Here is a 19,468-nt window from a genome sequence, read left to right as displayed (position 1 = left end):
AATAGGATCTGAGCTCTTGGTTTCTTATTACAGATCATTAGGCCTCTCAAGCTTGATTAAATCCAGTGATTTTTCTTCAGTGAGCTCTTTGTAAGTTCAGTTGATTTGAAAAGCTGATAGTGTCTTGCTTTTATTTACTCAAATCATAAATAAAAATTTAGATAATTCTGAATCTACGATACCATGTGAACTCTGTTTAATGCAGCCCAACACAGTGGTGAGCAACAGAAAAGTACACTGCATAACTTTCAAGAAAACAATCATGCCATTACAGAAATCAAACGCAAGAGAAGCATAGTTGAATATTTTGGTCAGAGAGAAACAGTACCATAAGATCACGTTCTGTAAAGAAAATATTAAAGTTGTAGTGAAAAGAGTACTAATTTGGCACTTAAATCTTCCTTAAAAATATAAAACCTTGCTCTGAAAACCATATCCTCTAAATCTTAAAACTATGAGAGATATTATCCAGTCATTGACATTCAATTACCTTTGTTCTAGCCAATGGAGTAGTCCATAATGTATCGCCAACTGATGATAGAAAACCTTCTTTGAGAACATGTATAATCTTCTGGTAACAGGAATAATTTTGCTTGAGATGATGAAATCATTCATGTAAGATATTGAATATAAGTGCAATGTCTTGTGGTTCACACAAGTCAATGGTTGGTGCAATTCCCGGTATCTCCTTGTCAAAAGATTTAACATCATCTGCTTTACCAACAGTGTTTCAGTAGTCAAGGTCCTGGAAAACTAGAAACAGGCAATGTGATGATTACTGTAGATACCCCATTTCTTATATTAACAAAACAGATTCTAGGGCCTAGGAACCATTGACAAATTTTAATCCCAATTCACTGTCCAATAATTGGGCAAAATCTTCAGTTAAAGAAGATAGATGATGTCAAAGGGAATAAGGTTTATATACAGAATTTTATGCTTCCCCATATCCAAGAGCAGTTACTGGTAATCAAGGCTCATTCATCAGGCCCAAAATCATCATCAGATGCGCCTTCCAGAAATGAGCCAAGAGACTTGCGCAATATGCTGAAAGATTTGTCATCCTGGATCACATTGACATAAAGTAGCATCATTGGAAAGTAGATTGTGGGAAAGTGGAATGCATGCATAAACTTTGAAATTACATCACTAGGGAAAAGAATATGAAATCATTTCAATTCGTCTATATTTCCAAAACAGAAAATCAAATATATTGGGCAGATTCTTTCTGAAAATAATATATTAGATTAAAAATGTACAGTTGAATCATTTCGCTTTTTTTTTTCTCTTTCAAATTGATATATCTTTATACACAAGCTTTATATAGAAACTGCATTCATATATCTTGTATAGCATGTACAAGTGATTGTTAAACACCTAGGCATAATGTATAAAAAAAGTGGTATAACAATGCAGATCTTGGGGCGAAAGTTATGATAAAAACAACGGCGCAATGCACGAGACTCCGACCATTGCAGGGTCTGAGAGGGGTCAAATGTATGCAGCCTTACTCCTACATGTAGAAAGGCTATGTTACGAACTCCAGGTCATAATAAAACAACCTTACTATTGCACCATGGCTCACTCTTAGGATGAAAATTATAATACATCAAGATAATTTTGCAAATAAAAGCAGATAAAACAATTAGAGAACAGTAGAAAATCATAAATGACAGTCTGCTAACTTAAACATCCCTCATTCATATACCTGCTTCTTCTTTTTTAGAGATTCTTCTGCTCTGGCAATCTTCAGAGCACAAGCCTTCTCAAGTTCCGACATATTAGCTTTTTCCTTCTTCCCTGAAAACTCGAGAAGAAATATAAAGCATTGAACATCTGCTGAAAGTAGAATGGATGGATTCCAAGTAACTGGAAACAAACACTGTTACTCACGCTGTTGTTCGTAACGGGCATATAGTTTATCCTTTTCATCTTCATATTTGGAAAATAATTCTGCAGAATACACCAAACTAATAAGACTTTGAAATAGAAAGGTATGTAACTTGAGTTTTATTGAATGATCAGGGAGAGAGAGAAATCTTAACCAACACATCAGATAGTAGATAATGCATTGCTAAAATAATAATGATAATAATAATAATTCCAGGCACCACAATATAATATCCTTAACTTTGTTGCTAGATTTCTGTCAAGAAAGGTACTGCCTCCTACAGAAAAGAGGACCAGGAGATAAATACCAACTCATTTTGAAGGCAAGCATATCATTTTACTGATGTCATTTTGATTCAATACTTGAGGACTGCATGGATCCCCAAAGATGCATGAAAATTTAAAAAACAGATTAAAGAAATTGTAGAAGATGAACATAGATGAGAGCGATATGTGTCCTATTATGGGACAGACAAATATGTCCTCGGAGAGCTCTGGGGCTTACAAAAGGTACGTTTATTAAGCTATAAGGTTTTAACTTTAAAAGAATTTTATCTTCAAAGTTAATAGGCAATTTTATAGTCTAATGGATTTAGAACTATAGGTGTTCCCATTATTTTTTCTTTTTCTTTTTTTTTTTTGTTGAGGGAAAGGAGGGCAGAGGCCACCATTTACTGAAAGAGAGACAACAGTGCCTCCAAATGAAGGTCAGGGAAGCTACAGGATCAAAAGCAAAATTCTGATAATGAAAACAAAGGAGACAGCAAAAGCCAATCGTTCTCTGCCAAAAGCTTCTCCTTGGGTTTACAGAACACTTTTTCCATGGAACACTTTCTACTCTTTTGCAAGAGACAAAACTTTGAAAAGGACAACATCGTAATAGTTGTTCATTTGCTAACGAGAATATTGAAGTTTGCATAGAACTTCCAAAAGTGTTCAATGGAAGCTTTCAGATTTTTTTTTTCTTTTTGGGAGAAATACAGTGAGAATGCCACCATTCAGATTTGAAACTGGGACCTCTCCCCACTGCGTGTGCTGAGGAGAGGGGTGCCAACCAGCAGATCCGGACACAGTTGGCCAGAGAATAATGTTGCACACACTCCAAATATAGTTAATCTAATAATCCACATCGCAATAAAAGAGGTTCAAGTGCCTCATCAATGAGGGGATTCGACTGCATTGGCAGAGTCATTTAGTAGAAAATGACAAGCGTTGTATCAGATGCTTTGACTTTATGCCTTGTAATGCTTTTGATGTCGCCACTTTTCTTACCTCCTGATAAATGCAGAGTTGCAGACTACTGCATATTTGGTGGTTAAAATATTTGGCATAATAGACAGACAATGAAAGGTCGCATGAGCATTTCATTTGCTGGGAGTGTTCAAGACAAAGTGATAAAGTGCTGATAGCAAAAATAGAAGTTATGCATATTTGAACGAAAGAATTTGTACTTGCCTTTCAAATTCTGCATATGTGCCAATTTTTCCTTGCAAAAGTTCTCATAAGCTGCTTGAAACTTGGCATATTCATTCTTCAGAGAGCTCTCACACTGCATTTCTTGCATGTTAGTTGATCATTGCTAACTAAAGCTTAACGGCATCATTCCTGAAAATAATCTTCTAATATCCATGTTATGGTTGATCAAACTATTGTTTAAGCACCTCTTTAGAAATCTTTGAAAGAGCCTTCAGAATACCATGCCTGCTCCCATGGAAAAAGCAAATCAGTACAATCAAAATGTGTAATTTGTGCATATTATAGCAGTTAAGCAAAGAGTCATTATCAAGTAAATAAGGCATGCAACAAAAACTATACTAACATGCCCATAACAGCACACTTCGGCATACTTCAAGAATCGCATTATCATCGATCTACAGTTATCCGGACAAAAGACATCGTAAAACTAATAATTTTCAAAAGTAACGCTAAAGAATATGTGTAAAGTGCTTCTTTCTTACCTGTCCTTCTCAATTTTCATCTTTTCATCATCAATGATAGATCGAATCTCCGAAGCTACACTGTTTGAAAAGAAATATTAGTGACATGTAAATGATTAGAAATAGTTATTATTGACATACAGAATTAAGCCATAAAATCACTAAATTGCAGTTCAAATGCAACCAGTTTCTTTTCCTGCAATCTAATTTAATAGCTCAAGATGTAAGCAGTTTTTACTATTTCTTTCAACACATCACTCAAATATCTAGTTTTTGGGCACACATAATAGATAAATCAAGCAAAAGAAATCAAAGTTAACCAGAATTGTCTATTTTGTTTGGCTAGCATAGACTCTGCAGCTTCTTTTTAACCCGGTAGCTAACAGCACATCCAACCACTTTCTGACTTTACCATCAAAAAGAGGTAAAAGATAATGCTAAGTGCCACCTTTTCTTGTCTTCCTAGTCCAACAAGGTATATACATTTATCGTGTAGTCAGTCTATATTATTGCACGTAATTATTCAGATAATCTAGCATTACAATCTCCAGCCATCTTTATGTAATTAAACAGAACTGACGAAAACTTCAAACTGAATCCAATGAAGTGAACCAAAATCTAATAGTTTTCACTATATTCAGCAAATTTTACTAATGCCAAGGTATAGCTGCCCAATAAGATGCAAATCACATGACCCAGATAGCTCTGCACTCAGATCCCAAGTAAACATTTAAAATAGAAATGATCACGAATAAATACGTAATTTCAGAAATAAAATCTGACAATAACACAATTTTTTCATTGAAATACAATGAAAAGCCTCAGATCTCATCAAGACAGCAATGGTTACCTCCCAATCGTCTCCTCGTTCTTCTTCTGCCCATCCTTCTGGGCTTTCTCTCTGATCTGCTGCAATGCCGTGAGAATCTCTTTGATATCACTGAAGTCATAAATAAACCAAAACGATTGCTATCACAACCCTCCAAGGATTCAGCTCTATAGTTGAAAAAAACAAAAAAAGAAAAAAAAATAAGCATGAGAAGTACGAGATCGGACCTGGAGAGATCGAGATCTTGGTCGAAATCAACGTCTTCTAGCTCGTTTTTCTTCTTGGATCTAAGCGATTCGGAGCCCGATCCCCTTCTCTTGCCGCTAACTTTAGCTGCCGACATTGGAAATCACCCCGAAAACGAGCTCTAAACCTTCAGATCTCGGATCGAAGAGCTCGGTAGTACGATTCCAAAGCCCAAAATTAGGATTGCGAAACCTTAATTCGCTGGAGATTCGTCGAAGAAGGCGACCCGAAGCGAGGAGAGGAGGGAAATGAAGTAGGCAGCGGTGGCGCCCAACTTCGAATAAAAGAGAAGAATGCGGTTTCGCCGACCTCCTCTCGATGTAATGAATTACGAAATTACCCCCAGGAGGCGCGGGCGAGTAGGCTATAGAGAGATGGGATTAGCTTGTTTAGGCGGGGGTAGTTTGGGGCCTCTGGACGAATTTTGCAGGAACCCGCCACTTTTGTAAGTGCTACCGTTACATCATCTCCGGGAGTTGAATAATCAGGACCGTCCAGTGTGTGATTGCTAGCTTGGCAATTTGGCATGTGGAATATGGGGTGATTGATAATATGATGGATGTATTTGATCGGTGAGTCAGATGTGTGCCCTCTTTTTTAAAAAAAATTAAGTTCGTATCTTAAATGTTTTTGAACAAATAAAAAAAATGTTCTAGCAAAAATGGAGCAAACATATTGATGATGACCTGTAATTGGTGTTACAATGGTAAAGATGGAATTTAACATACTTCTTAATGTAAAACAAGAGGAATGCATCAATAAGCTGGCCTTGTAATTATAATTAAACTTTTGAATTATACAGTAATGTGTTACAAATCGATTCGTATTGTATAAATTCACAATAATTTATGTAACCTGGATCAGGTTTCATCTTGTTTCATTAAAAAACTTGATGTTTATCTTTGCCCGAGATTTCGGTGCATGTAGTTCTGTACATCCATGCACTCCATCATGTGATGATGCCTACGATCAATATCCAAATCAAATCAAGATTTCAACTAATATGGTGCGGGCTATATTTCAAGATATTTTTTCCACATCTAAAAACTCAATGACCATGCATGCGTTATATTCGTTTCCACATATTACTATGACTAGTGTAGATACATTACATTCCTTAATACTATTTGAGATCTGGTCCAAAATAAAATTGTCTGTATATGATGTATAATGATTATGTAACACAATGCAATTTTACATCATGAATAGAGTATGGTTTCTATGTTTTTTTTTTATGTCAAGAGAATTATTCTTCTTTTCTATAAATTGTAAATATAAGATTTTTGACATATATAAATTCATTTCTTGTTTTCACATAAATTTGATTATTTATTGGGGCAGCAGAAGTAGAATCATATTATATTTCATAACATCTTTCTCATTCCTCGTTTGCCGATCAACTAGTCAGCAAGCCAATCATCCTCTAAGGAATCATCCGCTGATCACCTTGAGATTGTAAGGAGAACCCATGGAGATTCAATCTTTGACATCATATATCAGTCAAAACAGCAAGTCAAGCAACCTCTTAAGCCTGCCTGCTTTAGCTACTCTTGCTCAAGACTCTGGAAAATTAATTCTAATCCAAAAGCAAAATAGGCATTTAAAAAGTGTAAAGAGGACAAAGTTTTCCTTTTGTTATAGGGTAAAATATCCTACCCCAAAAGGATGAAACAATTTAATCCAAAAATACGGAAATTAACAACTACAGGTGATGAGGAGCCAAGCCAAGCCTACTAGTGGAGGTGACCCAACCTTACCCCCTTATATAGAAGGTTGGTTGTTGAGGCCCAGCCAAGCTTCGCGAAATAGCTTGGCCCGTATTTTTAGCCGAAGCAAGTTAGAACTAGCCATCGCTGAGCGAGCTCAAGCTGTAGAGGAAATAGCTCTCTCTGCCGTCCTCAGAAGAATGAACTCCTCGGTTCATTTTCTGCCCCATCTACAGTGAGAAGATAAGCTTCCCTTCTATTTGTTTAAAGTAAATACCAACCAACGAGAGTAGGAGACCACATCGCATATGTATCTTACGGAAATGAAACTTAATAAGAACGATTTTGTTTGGATTGATGCAATAAGTTCCAGGAAAATGCTTTGGATCTTCCAATAATCCACAAGAAAAATATCCTAGGAACAGCTGATGCATGCCCTCTTTGTGGATGAGCTGACCATCCTTGCACAAATGGAACTTAAACCTCTTCTAGTCCGCTGAAGATTCTACACATTACAACGATATTTCATACGCAAGCAGCCAGATTGTTTTACCGTCCCAACTAGTACACCGTAGCTGAGGCATTTGGCACAGCAGCACAAAGCGTATCTTCCCTGCTATTCAAATTACCAACAAGGGTTGTTCCTCGGATAAGTTTGAATAGATTTTGCGATATGAAAGAACTTTATGAGTAGTATCATCCATGTCGTCATATACCATTGCCTTTAAGGAATAAGAAACTCTAGCCAACAGCAGCACTAAACTGATTAATGGTGGGATATTATGGGGCTGTGGTGACTGGCTAAAGGACCATGAGGAGTTACATGGTCGTACTTGAAAGCCCAGAAGTCACCAACTTGAGATATCATATATCCAAACAGGAATTTTTCTTGCAATTCTATATATCAAATGGAAAAGCATGCAAAATGCTTTCAGGTATCCCAGAAAAATCTTTGATCATGTTTGCACATGATTTCCCTGGCAACTGATAAATTTTATCTACAACAAACAGACTATGCAAGCCAAGAGAACTGGCGAATGCTTTCACGCTATGCATCAAAAGTTATGCACTGAGATACATGCATATACCAGTCCAAAGAGAATGAATTACATACATTGGAACGGTGAATATTCTATCACCACTTACAAGAAAAACAAACTATTGCATGACTGCTCTTCGTGCTCGAGTCCTCCGGGCCTGCGAGTAGAGAAAGTTCAGCATCAACCTATAAGAGGGACAGACTGGAGAAAAGGTAATCCATGGAAGGTACCAGTCTACAAGACTTACAATGCAAATGCTTTCATCCACAACATCTGATACAGCGTTCTTCTTTACTGCAACTGCTGGCACTGGTCTTTTGCTCTTCCCTTTGCCAACCCCTGCAAGTACTCAATTTCAGAGGAGGATTAAGTGCCTATTTGTGAGTATGTGTAAGGACTCAGTGCGGGCGTGTGTTTAGTCCCACATCAGTTATTCGTCGAGAAGATCTTAGGTACTTATACAGGACTAAGGAATCAAAATAATACCTTCCGGCTAGCCTTTTTGGATGAGGTCCTGAATTGTGACAGTATGCTCTACATGATACTCTTTCAGTAGGCTGATTTTTTTATATCAAATTAGCAGTTTAAATAAAACATATTTCTTCAAAACTTTGACATCATTTTCTCCAAATAGGCAAACAGCATCTACCACTACTTTTTCCGTCTCAACTCTTTACCCTCACGACCTTTTATACTAACAAAGATATTCTAAATTACATGCGTCAGGAAACCAAAATAAATACACCAAATCAAAAAAGTAATTTCAGATATTCATAGGCTCTCCTCATATTGTAAAACCAAAGATTCACTGTATTTACCATCCTCCCTGCACATAGGGCACATGATGAGCTAAGGTTGTCTCTTAAATTGCTTCAAGCAAGCAAATACCCTATTCTCCACCAGTTCAACAAAGCCTTCAATTCCAAGTGGGGCATGAACCACATAAGCACTATTTCTTTTGCCCATGGACCTTCTTCACAGAAGCCCTAGTGACTATAGGAGTCATCTCATAAAAAATAAAAAACAAAAGAAAACAGAAACAGACAGACAAGCAGTCTTTCCCCCATAGGCCTTCCTTGTGGAGGCCTTTGCGACCGTAGGAATCATTGCATAAAATATAAAAACAAATGAAGATGGACAGACAGGCAGGCAGACAGTAACTATGGAAACTTTGAAATGGATATATTTCTCAAAAGTCAAAATAATTTTGACTTTGTAAAATCTTGTCTCCTAGGCAAACCTCATTCCTGGTCAAATATCACCCTAATCATCAATCTAGTTAAGATGAATAAGCTAACTTTTACCAAAGGAATGAACAAAAATGTGCTTAAAATATAGGTCCATCAACCTCACATGAAAAATGTACCATTTACTGTTGGAAACCTTTTTAATAAATGAACTAACAAGATAAGCTAAATGGTGCATTACCAGTAGAAGAGGAGGCTATTCTGTCTGAATTTCCTGTTCTTTCACCCTGAGTGGTTGGTCTTTCTTCATTAGCATCATCTCGAATAACACAAGTCACATCCTCAAGGCTACTGCTAGACAAACCAGACCTATAAACATTTGAAATTAAAAAAAAAAAAAAAGATAAGGTGATCAATAAAGTTACAATAGAAAATAAGACACAACTTTATTAAACAGAAACAGTCAAAAGTGTTGCTCGTAGAAATGGTGCAGGCTTACCAACATCAGATGACTTTTTTTTTATGACCTTTCCTAAAAAAAACACTACAGAATGACAAATCAAACTGCCAACTTTGATGGAAATTAAGATCTAAAATTAAGTGAGATGCAAATACTGCAGTAAAGATGATATTAAATTTTTCCACTAGGTTGATCCATACCTTAGGCTGCTGAATAGAGGCAATTCAATCCGTGCTTTATAATGCATCCATATTGTCAATTAGACAGAACGTTATCTTTTAAATCCAACCGCTAGCTGTACAAGCTGGAGGCTACAACTATAGGGTATTAACTGGGTATGCCACCAAGAAGATTAACCCTAATTATCTGGAACATGACATCTTGATTTCAAATTTTCGATGCAGATGCTGAAAGGTTATTCAAGAAAGTACCATTGATGAAGATGTAATACATCCACCACCGCAAGCATCATCCATTAAAGATGGGGTTGGCTAAAAAACATGAATTAAATGAAGGTGGCCCTAGAGAATATTAAGAAAGAATTAACATCTCACATTATCCTGAGTTAATGGACCAACAGTTTATGCCAAAAAATTTCTAAGGCCAGTTGTCAGGCAATGAAGCTACTGAAAGGAGTGGCAATAGCAATGGTAAATAAAGATGATGCACTACTGCTATTACCAGTTTGTCTACACAGGGACAACTATTATATGTGTATCTGCTTGGATGCATTAGTCACTCAAACAATTAGTTAGCAACAATCAAAATCAACTTTTAAACAAAGATAAGTACATAACAAATTGTACTATCCTAAACTAGGAAAAAACATGTCAAGCATTCCATAAGGTATGTAAGACTGCTCATTCTCTGACAAAATCCTTAAAAAACACAACAACAAAAAAGAAATATATGAAACAATAGTCATACAGGAAAAAGGAGCTATATTTGCTCACCAATCTCTAGGCTGAAAGTTGCATGTATCCTGCATAACCCAATGGACTCATATTAGCCAACTGCTACAAATAGAAAAATCAACATGCAGACAATTCCAGGCAGACCTTCTCTAGCAAAGTTGCATCATCAATGGCTTCCCACCTCTCATCTTCCAAGTGCACGAGTTCCACATCCCCGTTATCATAGGTGATCTTGAAAGCATAAGACATTGTGTACACCAGATCAGCTCATACAGGATTACTTTATAAATGAGTTAAACATTTACTTAAAATTAACCGTACCTTAACATATCAATATTTTCTTAAGAAATAGAATAAATTGTAAATCAAGGAGAAAGTGTAATTCTTTGATGATGTGGCTATTCAGTAATTAAAATCTTAAAGACCACGGCAATTCCATCAGATTTATGCAAGCAATAACAATGTTACTTTAAGTTCCTTCCTCCAAATAATGGTGGACAAAACCCACAACTTTTGCTACATAAACATTGAAAATGCAAGTCTATAACAAGACATGACAAAATAAGTAAATGAATTGAACTTCATTAAGACTGATATACAAGAGTAAAATCCAGAAATAAATAAAGTTGCATCAGTTGTCACAAGAGAAGCAGGCCTAGATCTAAGTGAAATTATCTTACAAGTCACGGCCATTTAGATTTCTACAGGCATACAGAGATGGCTAGACTGGACAATCTAATCCAACAAATTACATGTCCTTCATTTGAGAGAGGCCAAATCAATATCATTGGGGGGAACGAGAAGCCATGTAGTCAGCTGCAACACTGAAGCACAGTGAAATTTTGATCAATAAACTAATGGACATTTAAAGAGAAGTTGCATAGTCTATTGAGGTCTAAGTGACCAACTGGAAAAACCTAGTCTCCTCCTATCACTTACAATGCAAGGCCCAATAACAAAGCTCAACTATAAGAAGTAAATTATTACAGAATCAACATTTCAATTTTGGCAATAAAATGCTTCACACAGTTCATAACAGATCTGCCAAGAGACAGCCTACATAATACTGCCTTCCTAGCCCCTTTTCAGCAACTCATCAATGCAGGACTTCTTGCCATACACAAATGCAGGACTTCTTGCCCTGCTAATAAATGGTTGATGTCTTCTGTACTGTCAGATTATAACATTGCATATAATCTACAAAGATATCATATATAAAGATGTTTTAAGGCTTGAGGAGGATAAATTTTCATCTGAGCCCATTTTTACCAACACAAAATTCCAAGAAGAATGAAAGCAAATTAGTCTAAACACTCTAAACTAAATTTGGAATATTTTGATGCCTCAAGTTAGCGCAAATATGGAGGTAAGCAGAATGAGATGCAAGCGTTTTCTCCTGGTAAATCAAATAGTTAGCAGGGAGAACATATAGAAAAACCAAAAAAAAAAAATTAGAAAACACTACCTGGCTGTCACTTTCACTACAATCCTAGAACTAGATCCCTATATTTGGTAGACTAAAGCATGATCACTAGTGAATACAGCAATGTACTGTGCAAATTAGAAAGTGCAAATTCAGTTCACTCATTACCTTGTGGTTACTGTTTTGAGAATCATATGAATCAATCATTCCAGAATTATAACTGCAGGAAGTGATGTTAGAGATGTTAGGAGGTTGATTAAATATGCATGAATTTAATGTGGAATTCATTTATTTTCAGTTATTTTATATTCTCACCACATATCAATTGGAGACCATACTCTGATCCGGTGTCCAACAAGCATTTCCCTTGAACCGCCAATTTCCTTTACAGCATCATAAAATCAGGACACGAACAACAAGATAAACTATTGAGCTCTGGACATATGCAAAGAGCAAATGTCATACCATTGAATCCATACAGCATTCTACATTTGTTTTTGAAGCTTCAGTTGGCTCGGTGGAAATTCTTATATTGGTATTATCTCTCTGGTTTGTCAGGAGAGGGTTGCAATCTCTAAGCTCATCTTCACCGGACAAAATTTGTGAATCTGGAAATGATGGTTTCGTGCTAACAGAATCACATGAAGACAATTGCTCATTTCCCCCGGCAGGATTAGCAAATTCAGGAGATAAACTTGTGCTCTCATAAATAGCAGAATTCTCATGAAGCAACTCTGTTGATATTAAAGAAGTAGCTGAGAGCAAATTCTTGTGTTTTGCTTTAGAGCAAACTTTCGGTGGGACTATATTCTTAAGTCCTTTTCCAGTAGCATAAACATTTTCAGTCTCCCCATTTAATTTACTTGGTAAAGAATCAAATTTCCTTTCCCGAGGTATATCATTTGAGAAGCACTTCTTAATATCCAAATGCCGAGCATCTTCCTGAGATCTACATTGCTTAAAATCAGAACTAGGAAGCTGTAATGTGGCAAAAAACACATCGGTCAGAAGCTTGGAATCTTTGGTTCATCAATTTAATAAGATATAAAAGAAACATGTAACAGTACTAAAATGCTACCTGAGTAATATAAGACTCAACAGTATCAAGGATCCTCCTCACAAAACCTTCATTGATAAATTCGTCAGTAGGAGAAGACACCTAAATGGCACATTACAAACAAAATGAAAAAGAAAAAAAAAAGAAAAAAGAGACTTAGAAATAATATAAACAGAAGTTTAAATATGCAGAAAAAAAATATGTTTACTGCTTACCTCTCTACAAGTTTTTCTGTAATATGATGATGGAAGCAAAACTTGACATGGTGTACCTGATGAAACCTTGCAACGTCGACCAAGTGCTTTTACTGTGACTAGACCAATTTTAGAAATGATATGCAATTTCTGTGACAGGGAACAAATTCAAGTTACTTATCAAAATAAAGGTAAACATAAAAGTTAAGCGAATTTCTGGAAGAAAGATGGGAGACGTTACTGAAGTAGTTTGAGCATCAACAGCATCCTCAGCATTCTGAATGGCACGAAAAATGGCCAGCAAATTTGATATGATTTCACAGGCATCATTCTTATTGCCGTTGGCAAAGTCTAAATTAACCAACATTCGCAAAATAACAATCAAAGGACTGCCAAGAAAAGAAGAAATAGATAAGAAATTTAACATCATCAGAGATCCAGCACTTAAAGTCTCCAACTTCGCATTTGGCAAACTATTCCTCCACAGAACAAAGATACAGAACAATATCTTACCTGCAAAACTCAGCATAAGCATCTTCATCATGACAATTTTCTGAAGGAAAGTCATGATCATGAGCAAGAATGTGGATTAAGAAAACCACAATATATTCTGGATAGCTTGTCATTGTTCCTCCAGCTGTATCCTTTTTTAAGATTTTCTGATGCTTCCGAAGTTTTCCACCATTGTTTTTTAGAAATTCAGTGAGGTATTTCAGGGACTACAAGGATTAACAGAAGATAAGCCATAAAGCTCTCACTGACAAAGTCAGCAAAACAATGAATAAAAATTGGATTTTATCTAAAAGAAGAAACCTACATCAGTTCGGATCTCTCCAACACAATCCGTTGAAGCCAATGCAAAAGCACAAGCATATCTATTTGGGATTGCATGTTCCTTTAAAAGATTATGTATTTTGAACAGGAATGACTTGCGAACTGCAGGTGAAGGATCCTGGAGACCATCAAAGACACAGAACCTTAAGAAAATAAATGATATGCAAAAGCATAGGAAGAGTGTTTCTGAGGAAGTGAAGTTCATTTAGAAGAAAAGAATAATTTCCCAGATAAGTCAGATGGCTAACAGGTTCTGCATTCTTATATTAAAAAAAAAAAAAACACAAACTTGATTAATCCTGTTTATCAAATGACCAAAACAACATAGCAATTAACTCATTTATGTTATGAAAGAACCCTTTCTTGCCAACAAACAAGTGAGCAAACATTAATGATGTTTGGCTTATTAGATGCACTAAACTACATTAGGAAAAGCGGAACTGTAAGGCAAGTCATTCAAAGTCTCTTGAAGGCAAGATATAAGCATGAGAAATAAAGGATAAACCTCATGAATTCTTCTGAAAGATTTAGTAATATAAGAAGAATCACATGAAAACAAGAGATTGTGAAAAAAAGATGGAGGAGAAAAAGGCCTAAGTTAACATGAATGGAGGTTGTGAAAAAATGAAAAAAAAATTGAAATAACAATAGAGATGGCCCTAAATAGGAATTCTGGGCAAATGAGGATCCATAAAGCAGAACCCAACAGATGCCATAACACTTGATGGTTATTATCATAATTATAGTACAACTTTTGCTAAGGATCGCGAATTCCAATGTCGAATGTGCACAGAATTTTAATGTTTGCTGGCATCAAAATATACAATCATGTTAAGCCTTGACATTTGTGCAAACGCAAAATATTGCTAGAATAAACATTTATCTCTTCAAATGATTGTGGAAGGAGTCAAATTATAGTGTGTATAATTTCCATAAAAGTTGTAAGCTAGTCGAAAAATAAAGCACTTAGCATGAATTTATCTACATGATACACAAGAACTTCATATACACCCATTCATGATGCAATGAAGAGTTGTGGATTGTCGATTACAAAAGCACATCTAGTTTTAGTTTAGTTTTCAACTTTCATATCCTTTTTTTCAATTTTGTTTAATTTAGCTTTTAGTTTCCAACATTCATATCTTTTTCCATTTTTGTTTAATTTAGCTTTAGTGGGTCTCTATGAGTGAATAGCTAAGATTAAATGTTCACCAAGCCATACTAGATGGTTAGGTTATGATGTGGCATGAAGCTACCTTAATATTGAAAGCCACATAAACCATTAATAAGTTGGTGAGAAAAGTGGTAGTGATTACTGCTTATGGAACAATTCGTGTTACAGTAATTGCTGCATTGTGGAGGGTACTTTAGCGAGTAAGAAAGTTTAATTAGCTTCTTTTCGTTAAATAGAGAATTTTGAAGGTTGATAAAAATAAAAGGTTGATAAAAATCTTCTACCAAAAGAAAAGGTTTATAAAAAGAAAAGGCTTTTTTCCACCTTGCTAGTAGCCCAGTGCCCTCCACTTTTCTCTTCTCCGCCCCTCTTTCTTTCCCTTCTACCATGTTTCTTTCGCATTCTATATTATATCCTGTTTTTCAGTGAAACTTGCTGAAATTTCCTTTAAATCTGATGTGCTGCTATTAATTGGCATTCAAATCTTAAAATTTCTCCTTTTCTAGGCCAAGTTTGCTATCTTTTGATGGATAATACATAACTGAGGCTTTATTTAAGATGTATTGCATGTTAAGTCAAATTATGTTCATGCTGGAAGTTGTGGAAAATGGTGTTAATCCATCTTTCCATTATGATTGTGTACTATTAAAACCTGCAAACTCATAATCTAGCAATTTCAGTATACAAATTCAGCTTTACCGCTCATTGAAAAATCAGGGCAGCACTCTGAATTTCACTGGAAACCTTAATAGTTTCCATCCAAAGGGCATCTGAATCCTCGGTTGTGCATATCTAACCCAAGGGCTTTATCAAGTCATGCGCTAAATTAGAATCCCTAGTTCGTGTGAGCCTTAAAAATCCTTTTAAAACATGAATTCTAAAACAATGGGCATAAAAAATTCCAACCTGACAATTGCTCCATATAAATGGTACTCTGCAAAAATATAATAAATCTACTTAGACAAAATAAAATGAGATGAAAATAACTGCTAAATTAGCATAATGCAACTACAATCCAATAACTAAATGCAAAACTATGTTTTAAAACTGAGACCATTGACCTAACTAAAATAAGGACTGGGGTCATATGTCAGGTATTCAACCATTGGATTGACCAGAATCAGTTACTAGTTAATTATATTAACAAATTAGTTTGAAATTTCAGATATAACTTAAAAAAGATAATAGTTGGAAATTCATTAACACTTTAGCACCTCATTATCAGGTGGCATCAAAACCAAGGAAATAGAGGGGAGGAATTACGAATTGTCAAAAAGCTCAAACCATTGAACTAGAGGAGGGGAGGGAGAAAGTATGCTTCCCACTGTTAGAGGTCAAGGGTGCGGCTTCATTGTTTTCAATCTGGGGAAGGGAAGAGAGAAAATTCGGGAGAATGGTTAAGGTGCACCATGACAAGGAGAGGGGGGGGGGACGGTTCTGGTGGTAATAACATCATCTTTATGGGCACGACTAGCCGCGATTGAGAGTTAAAGATGGGCACGACTAGCTGCGATTAAAAGTTAAGAGAGAGCGAGAGAGAGAGAGAGAGAGATGTCAACTGCTAATACAACATAAGAATGGCTGATAAAAAGAGAGACAGAGAAAAGATGGATGTACGCAATCCCATCATTCGCCACCTCCCAACAACCACTCACTGCTACCATCCATTGTTCGTTGCTAGAATCAAGGAGGAAGAGATTGTGGAGATGGATTAGGATCAAATTGAGGAAGCGATCCCTAATGCCTGCTCCATCGCTTAATTTGATGTACTTATCATATAGTCTAAACCCCGATGGTTCGAACTAATTGCCAGCTTAACCAGCAATTTTTATAACTTCAATAAAATAAGCTTCAAGCAAGAAAGGATACTTCACAACCTCAATACCATATATTGTACTGATATTTCACCGATTCAATACAGCACGGTCGGTACAGTATGCACCTCAAACCGAGGCAGCTTCCAACACTTTTTTTCTCACTTTTTATCATGATACCATCCAAAACTAGGTAGTATGGGTCGGTACGGTATGGTACGCAGACCTTGGTTTTTATGTATGTGTTCGAACCAGAGACTTCGTTGATAGTTTAATCGATCCTCCAGCAGGTCTGTTCTAGTTTTTGAAACCTTGATGCAGATATACTGCATATGAATAAAACTCCTAGTTCAAGAAGCCAGTAAAGTGGAAAGTTGCTTAGGGTTGGGTCATTATATAAATGAAGAAATCGAACTTGAACCAAGCTTCATAATCAGCATTCAAGCGTGGGTCATTTATCATTTGATTCAAGCGTAAACAAGCTCCTTATCAAGCCAAACCAAGCTCCTATTTGTTTTTTGCAAGCCTAAGGTGTTGAAGCTCAGCCCAAGTTTTAAAAGTATTTGAAAAACATTTTTTGAAAGAAGTGGGAAACTATTTTGACTGCACAAACCAGACATTGTTGCCTATCATTTCCTAAAGATATTTCGCATAGACGAGCAAAACATAGCACCAAAGTCTATATGGTTAGGTTGGCTCATTTCTTAGCCAACTCAAGCTCAAATAAGCCTATTACTGAGCTAGGACTAGATATTTATGAGTAAAAGGATTCGTTTGCAGCCTTGGGTACAAAATAATCTAAAATGTTGGACAATAAAAGGGCCTGAAAAAATAAGTTGAGTGTAGCTAGAATGAGAGGTTCAATTGGATTCGTGATAAAACTAGGAAAGATCGAGTAAGAAACAACATGTAACTATGATGCTAAATATTAAGCATAAAGTATGGCACGTACTAGAATTCTTGTCTAACATGAATGTTATAGTGATCCCTATTTATTAATCAGTAACAAAAAAACATAGTTTGTAAAATCATCCATCCATACCTTAGCCCTCAAAATTGTTGAATGAAAATTGTTTGGTGAAATGTGCAAATCCCATCTTGTTGCAAGCCGAAGAACAGATTTTGCAGCAGCCAATCTCAGTTGAGCCTCGTCATTTTCACTGTACCAAATAGAATATCGATCAGAAAAGTGAAGAAGCATAATCCATCTGAGAGTTTGTCTCCGAAAAGGTGAAATGGAGAGTGGTACAAATATAACTTTCAGTCATCTGGGAAGCTCTATAGAATCGATAATCATAAGATTAAGTTTAGATTATGATGCTGACAGGGTGTCCAACATAAAATTGATTAAGGCATGGTACCAGTTTATTATGCTGTCAGAATGAAATAAATCAATGTCAGTTCCCCTGGTATTATTCCACTGATACATGTACCATATAGAGAAAATTTGAGAACAAACAATACTACGATGACAAGGCAACTAAAGTAATGCCCCATTCAAAAGTTATGGCAAAACAAGATGCCTTGATTATAAATAAAAGAATATAAGTTAATAGTGAATACGCCGAATGTTCTTTTCTTTTCTCTGGTGTGTGTGTGTGTGTGCACGCACTAAGTGTTGGATCCACTCAACATCTAAGAATTTATTCTTACAGAGCTGTTCTCACGTGTCATACCAATGTCCATGTTTAAGCATCTAGTGTGGGTATTTTAGCCTAAATTGAAGGTTCCAAGAACATAAGCCACAGGGAATGTGAGTAAGTCTATACCAACAGCAGATATATAAGAATACAAAAATTGTACCAACAAGATTAAGAACATAAGTCAATCAAGACTTGCAGTGTGTAAACCAAGGACTGGCATGTAAACCCTTGCCGGTGCATGTTATACATCATCCATCATGCCAAGGCAAGGGCAACGCAAGGAACAGGTGATTGCGGAGGTAAAGAGCATGGTATACTGAATCGGCCCATATCTGTTAGTTTAGTTCATACCGGACCAGTCCGGTTCGGCCGTAGAAAACGGTTCCGGCCCCTATGGAGCTGAAATCGAGCGGTTGCCACTGCATACCGGTGCGAACCGGTCCTCGCGCGAGGCAGGGCGCCCGCGCGGTTCCCCGCACCCACGCAGGCACGCACGAGTTAGCGCGGGAGGATATTTAATGCCATAGAGTGGTAGTTAATGCCACTTTGTGGCATTTAACGTGGAACGTGTGCACGGACAAAATCTGTGCATGCTTTTACCTCTCTTCCGGTTCAGTACTAGTTTAAACCGACCCAAACCGAAACCGTACGGATCCGGTAAGCAACTGGTACACCTACCAGAACCAGTACGAAGTACCCTGGTAAGGAGTAAATAGGTCGGAAACCACGTTAGCTTGTATAATATCATGAGGGTTCATATGAAATGCTCAAACTAGTATCCGCCTGGGATGAAGACCCCTCAAACACCTTTCCTCCTTTCTTTCCTTCACTTTTTTCATTTGTTTGAGGAGTGGTTTATCTACCGGTCTTTGTAGCATAAACTCAATTTTACATTAAGATTTTTAATTATCACTACAAATAATAACTAAATTAGGAAATTGTGTTTACTTAGGAAAAAGAAAATTTGTTTATGCATTGCATTCAAAACATTATAATATAAGCTGAAAACATGATACACACGTCATATTACCACTAATCACACGCATATCTTGATCTTTGACATAGGATACTATTTGTTGATCCAAATCATTTTTTCATTTTTTTCACTTAGCAGCATAGA

The 19,468-nt window shown here is 36.4% G+C and overlaps 2 protein-coding genes across 5 annotated transcripts in view; both read right to left on the bottom strand.

The window, feature by feature from the left end:
* Positions 1–364: 364 nt before the first annotated feature.
* LOC103704434 (DNA ligase-like protein) lies at positions 365–5,165 on the bottom strand. Of its 2 annotated transcripts, XM_089928697.1 has the most exons (9): positions 4,884–5,165; positions 4,678–4,767; positions 3,849–3,908; positions 3,552–3,591; positions 3,346–3,439; positions 1,894–1,953; positions 1,709–1,800; positions 929–1,064; positions 366–753 (listed from the first exon to the last, which is right to left on the bottom strand). In XM_089928697.1, the coding sequence occupies exons 1-8, from the start codon at positions 4,997–4,999 to the stop codon at positions 978–980; spliced, it is 639 nt and encodes a 212-aa protein (XP_089784823.1). In that variant the 5' UTR covers positions 5,000–5,165; the 3' UTR covers positions 366–753; positions 929–977. The 2 variants fall into 2 exon arrangements, with proteins under 2 accessions (XP_038976081.3, XP_089784823.1); XM_039120153.3 differs by having other exon boundaries at positions 365–1,064.
* Positions 5,166–7,491: 2,326 nt separating this feature from the next.
* LOC103704389 (ARM repeat superfamily protein) overlaps positions 7,492–19,468 on the bottom strand; it is a 37,535-nt gene continuing 25,558 nt past the window's right edge. For all 3 annotated transcript variants that reach the window (XM_088715085.1, XM_008787655.4, XM_088715086.1), the window contains 14 exons: positions 17,748–17,865; positions 13,701–13,835; positions 13,397–13,602; positions 13,125–13,272; positions 12,905–13,033; positions 12,711–12,791; positions 12,098–12,610; positions 11,948–12,015; positions 11,801–11,852; positions 10,354–10,440; positions 10,249–10,277; positions 9,077–9,204; positions 7,896–7,987; positions 7,492–7,805 (listed from right to left, as the gene is read on the bottom strand). In XM_088715085.1, the coding sequence (XP_088571211.1) occupies positions 7,767–7,805; positions 7,896–7,987; positions 9,077–9,204; positions 10,249–10,277; positions 10,354–10,440; positions 11,801–11,852; positions 11,948–12,015; positions 12,098–12,610; positions 12,711–12,791; positions 12,905–13,033; positions 13,125–13,272; positions 13,397–13,602; positions 13,701–13,835; positions 17,748–17,865 (1,825 nt within the window). In that variant the 3' untranslated portion in view covers positions 7,492–7,766. The remainder of the gene's footprint in view (positions 7,806–7,895; positions 7,988–9,076; positions 9,205–10,248; positions 10,278–10,353; positions 10,441–11,800; positions 11,853–11,947; positions 12,016–12,097; positions 12,611–12,710; positions 12,792–12,904; positions 13,034–13,124; positions 13,273–13,396; positions 13,603–13,700; positions 13,836–17,747; positions 17,866–19,468) is intronic.

This window comes from Phoenix dactylifera, chromosome 2 (genome assembly GCF_051530095.1).
Source record: "Phoenix dactylifera cultivar Ajwa chromosome 2, Ajwa_hap1_PhDact_Kaust_v1.1, whole genome shotgun sequence".
Classification (NCBI taxonomy): domain Eukaryota; kingdom Viridiplantae; phylum Streptophyta; class Magnoliopsida; order Arecales; family Arecaceae; genus Phoenix; species Phoenix dactylifera.
The sequence above is the reverse complement of the archived record's forward strand: the minus strand, read 5'-3'. Positions and strand labels throughout refer to the sequence as shown.

Coding starts and splice junctions, on each gene's coding strand:
- LOC103704434 (XM_039120153.3), bottom strand. CDS start 4,999: ATGTCGGCAGCTAAAGTTAGCGGCAAGAGAAGGGGATCGGGCTCCGAA. Junction 3,909..4,677: donor AACGAGGAGACGATTGGGAG/GTAACCATTGCT, acceptor CTTTTCAAACAG/TGTAGCTTCGGAGATTCGAT. Junction 3,592..3,848: donor ATGAAAATTGAGAAGGACAG/GTAAGAAAGAAG, acceptor CCATGGGAGCAG/GCATGGTATTCTGAAGGCTC.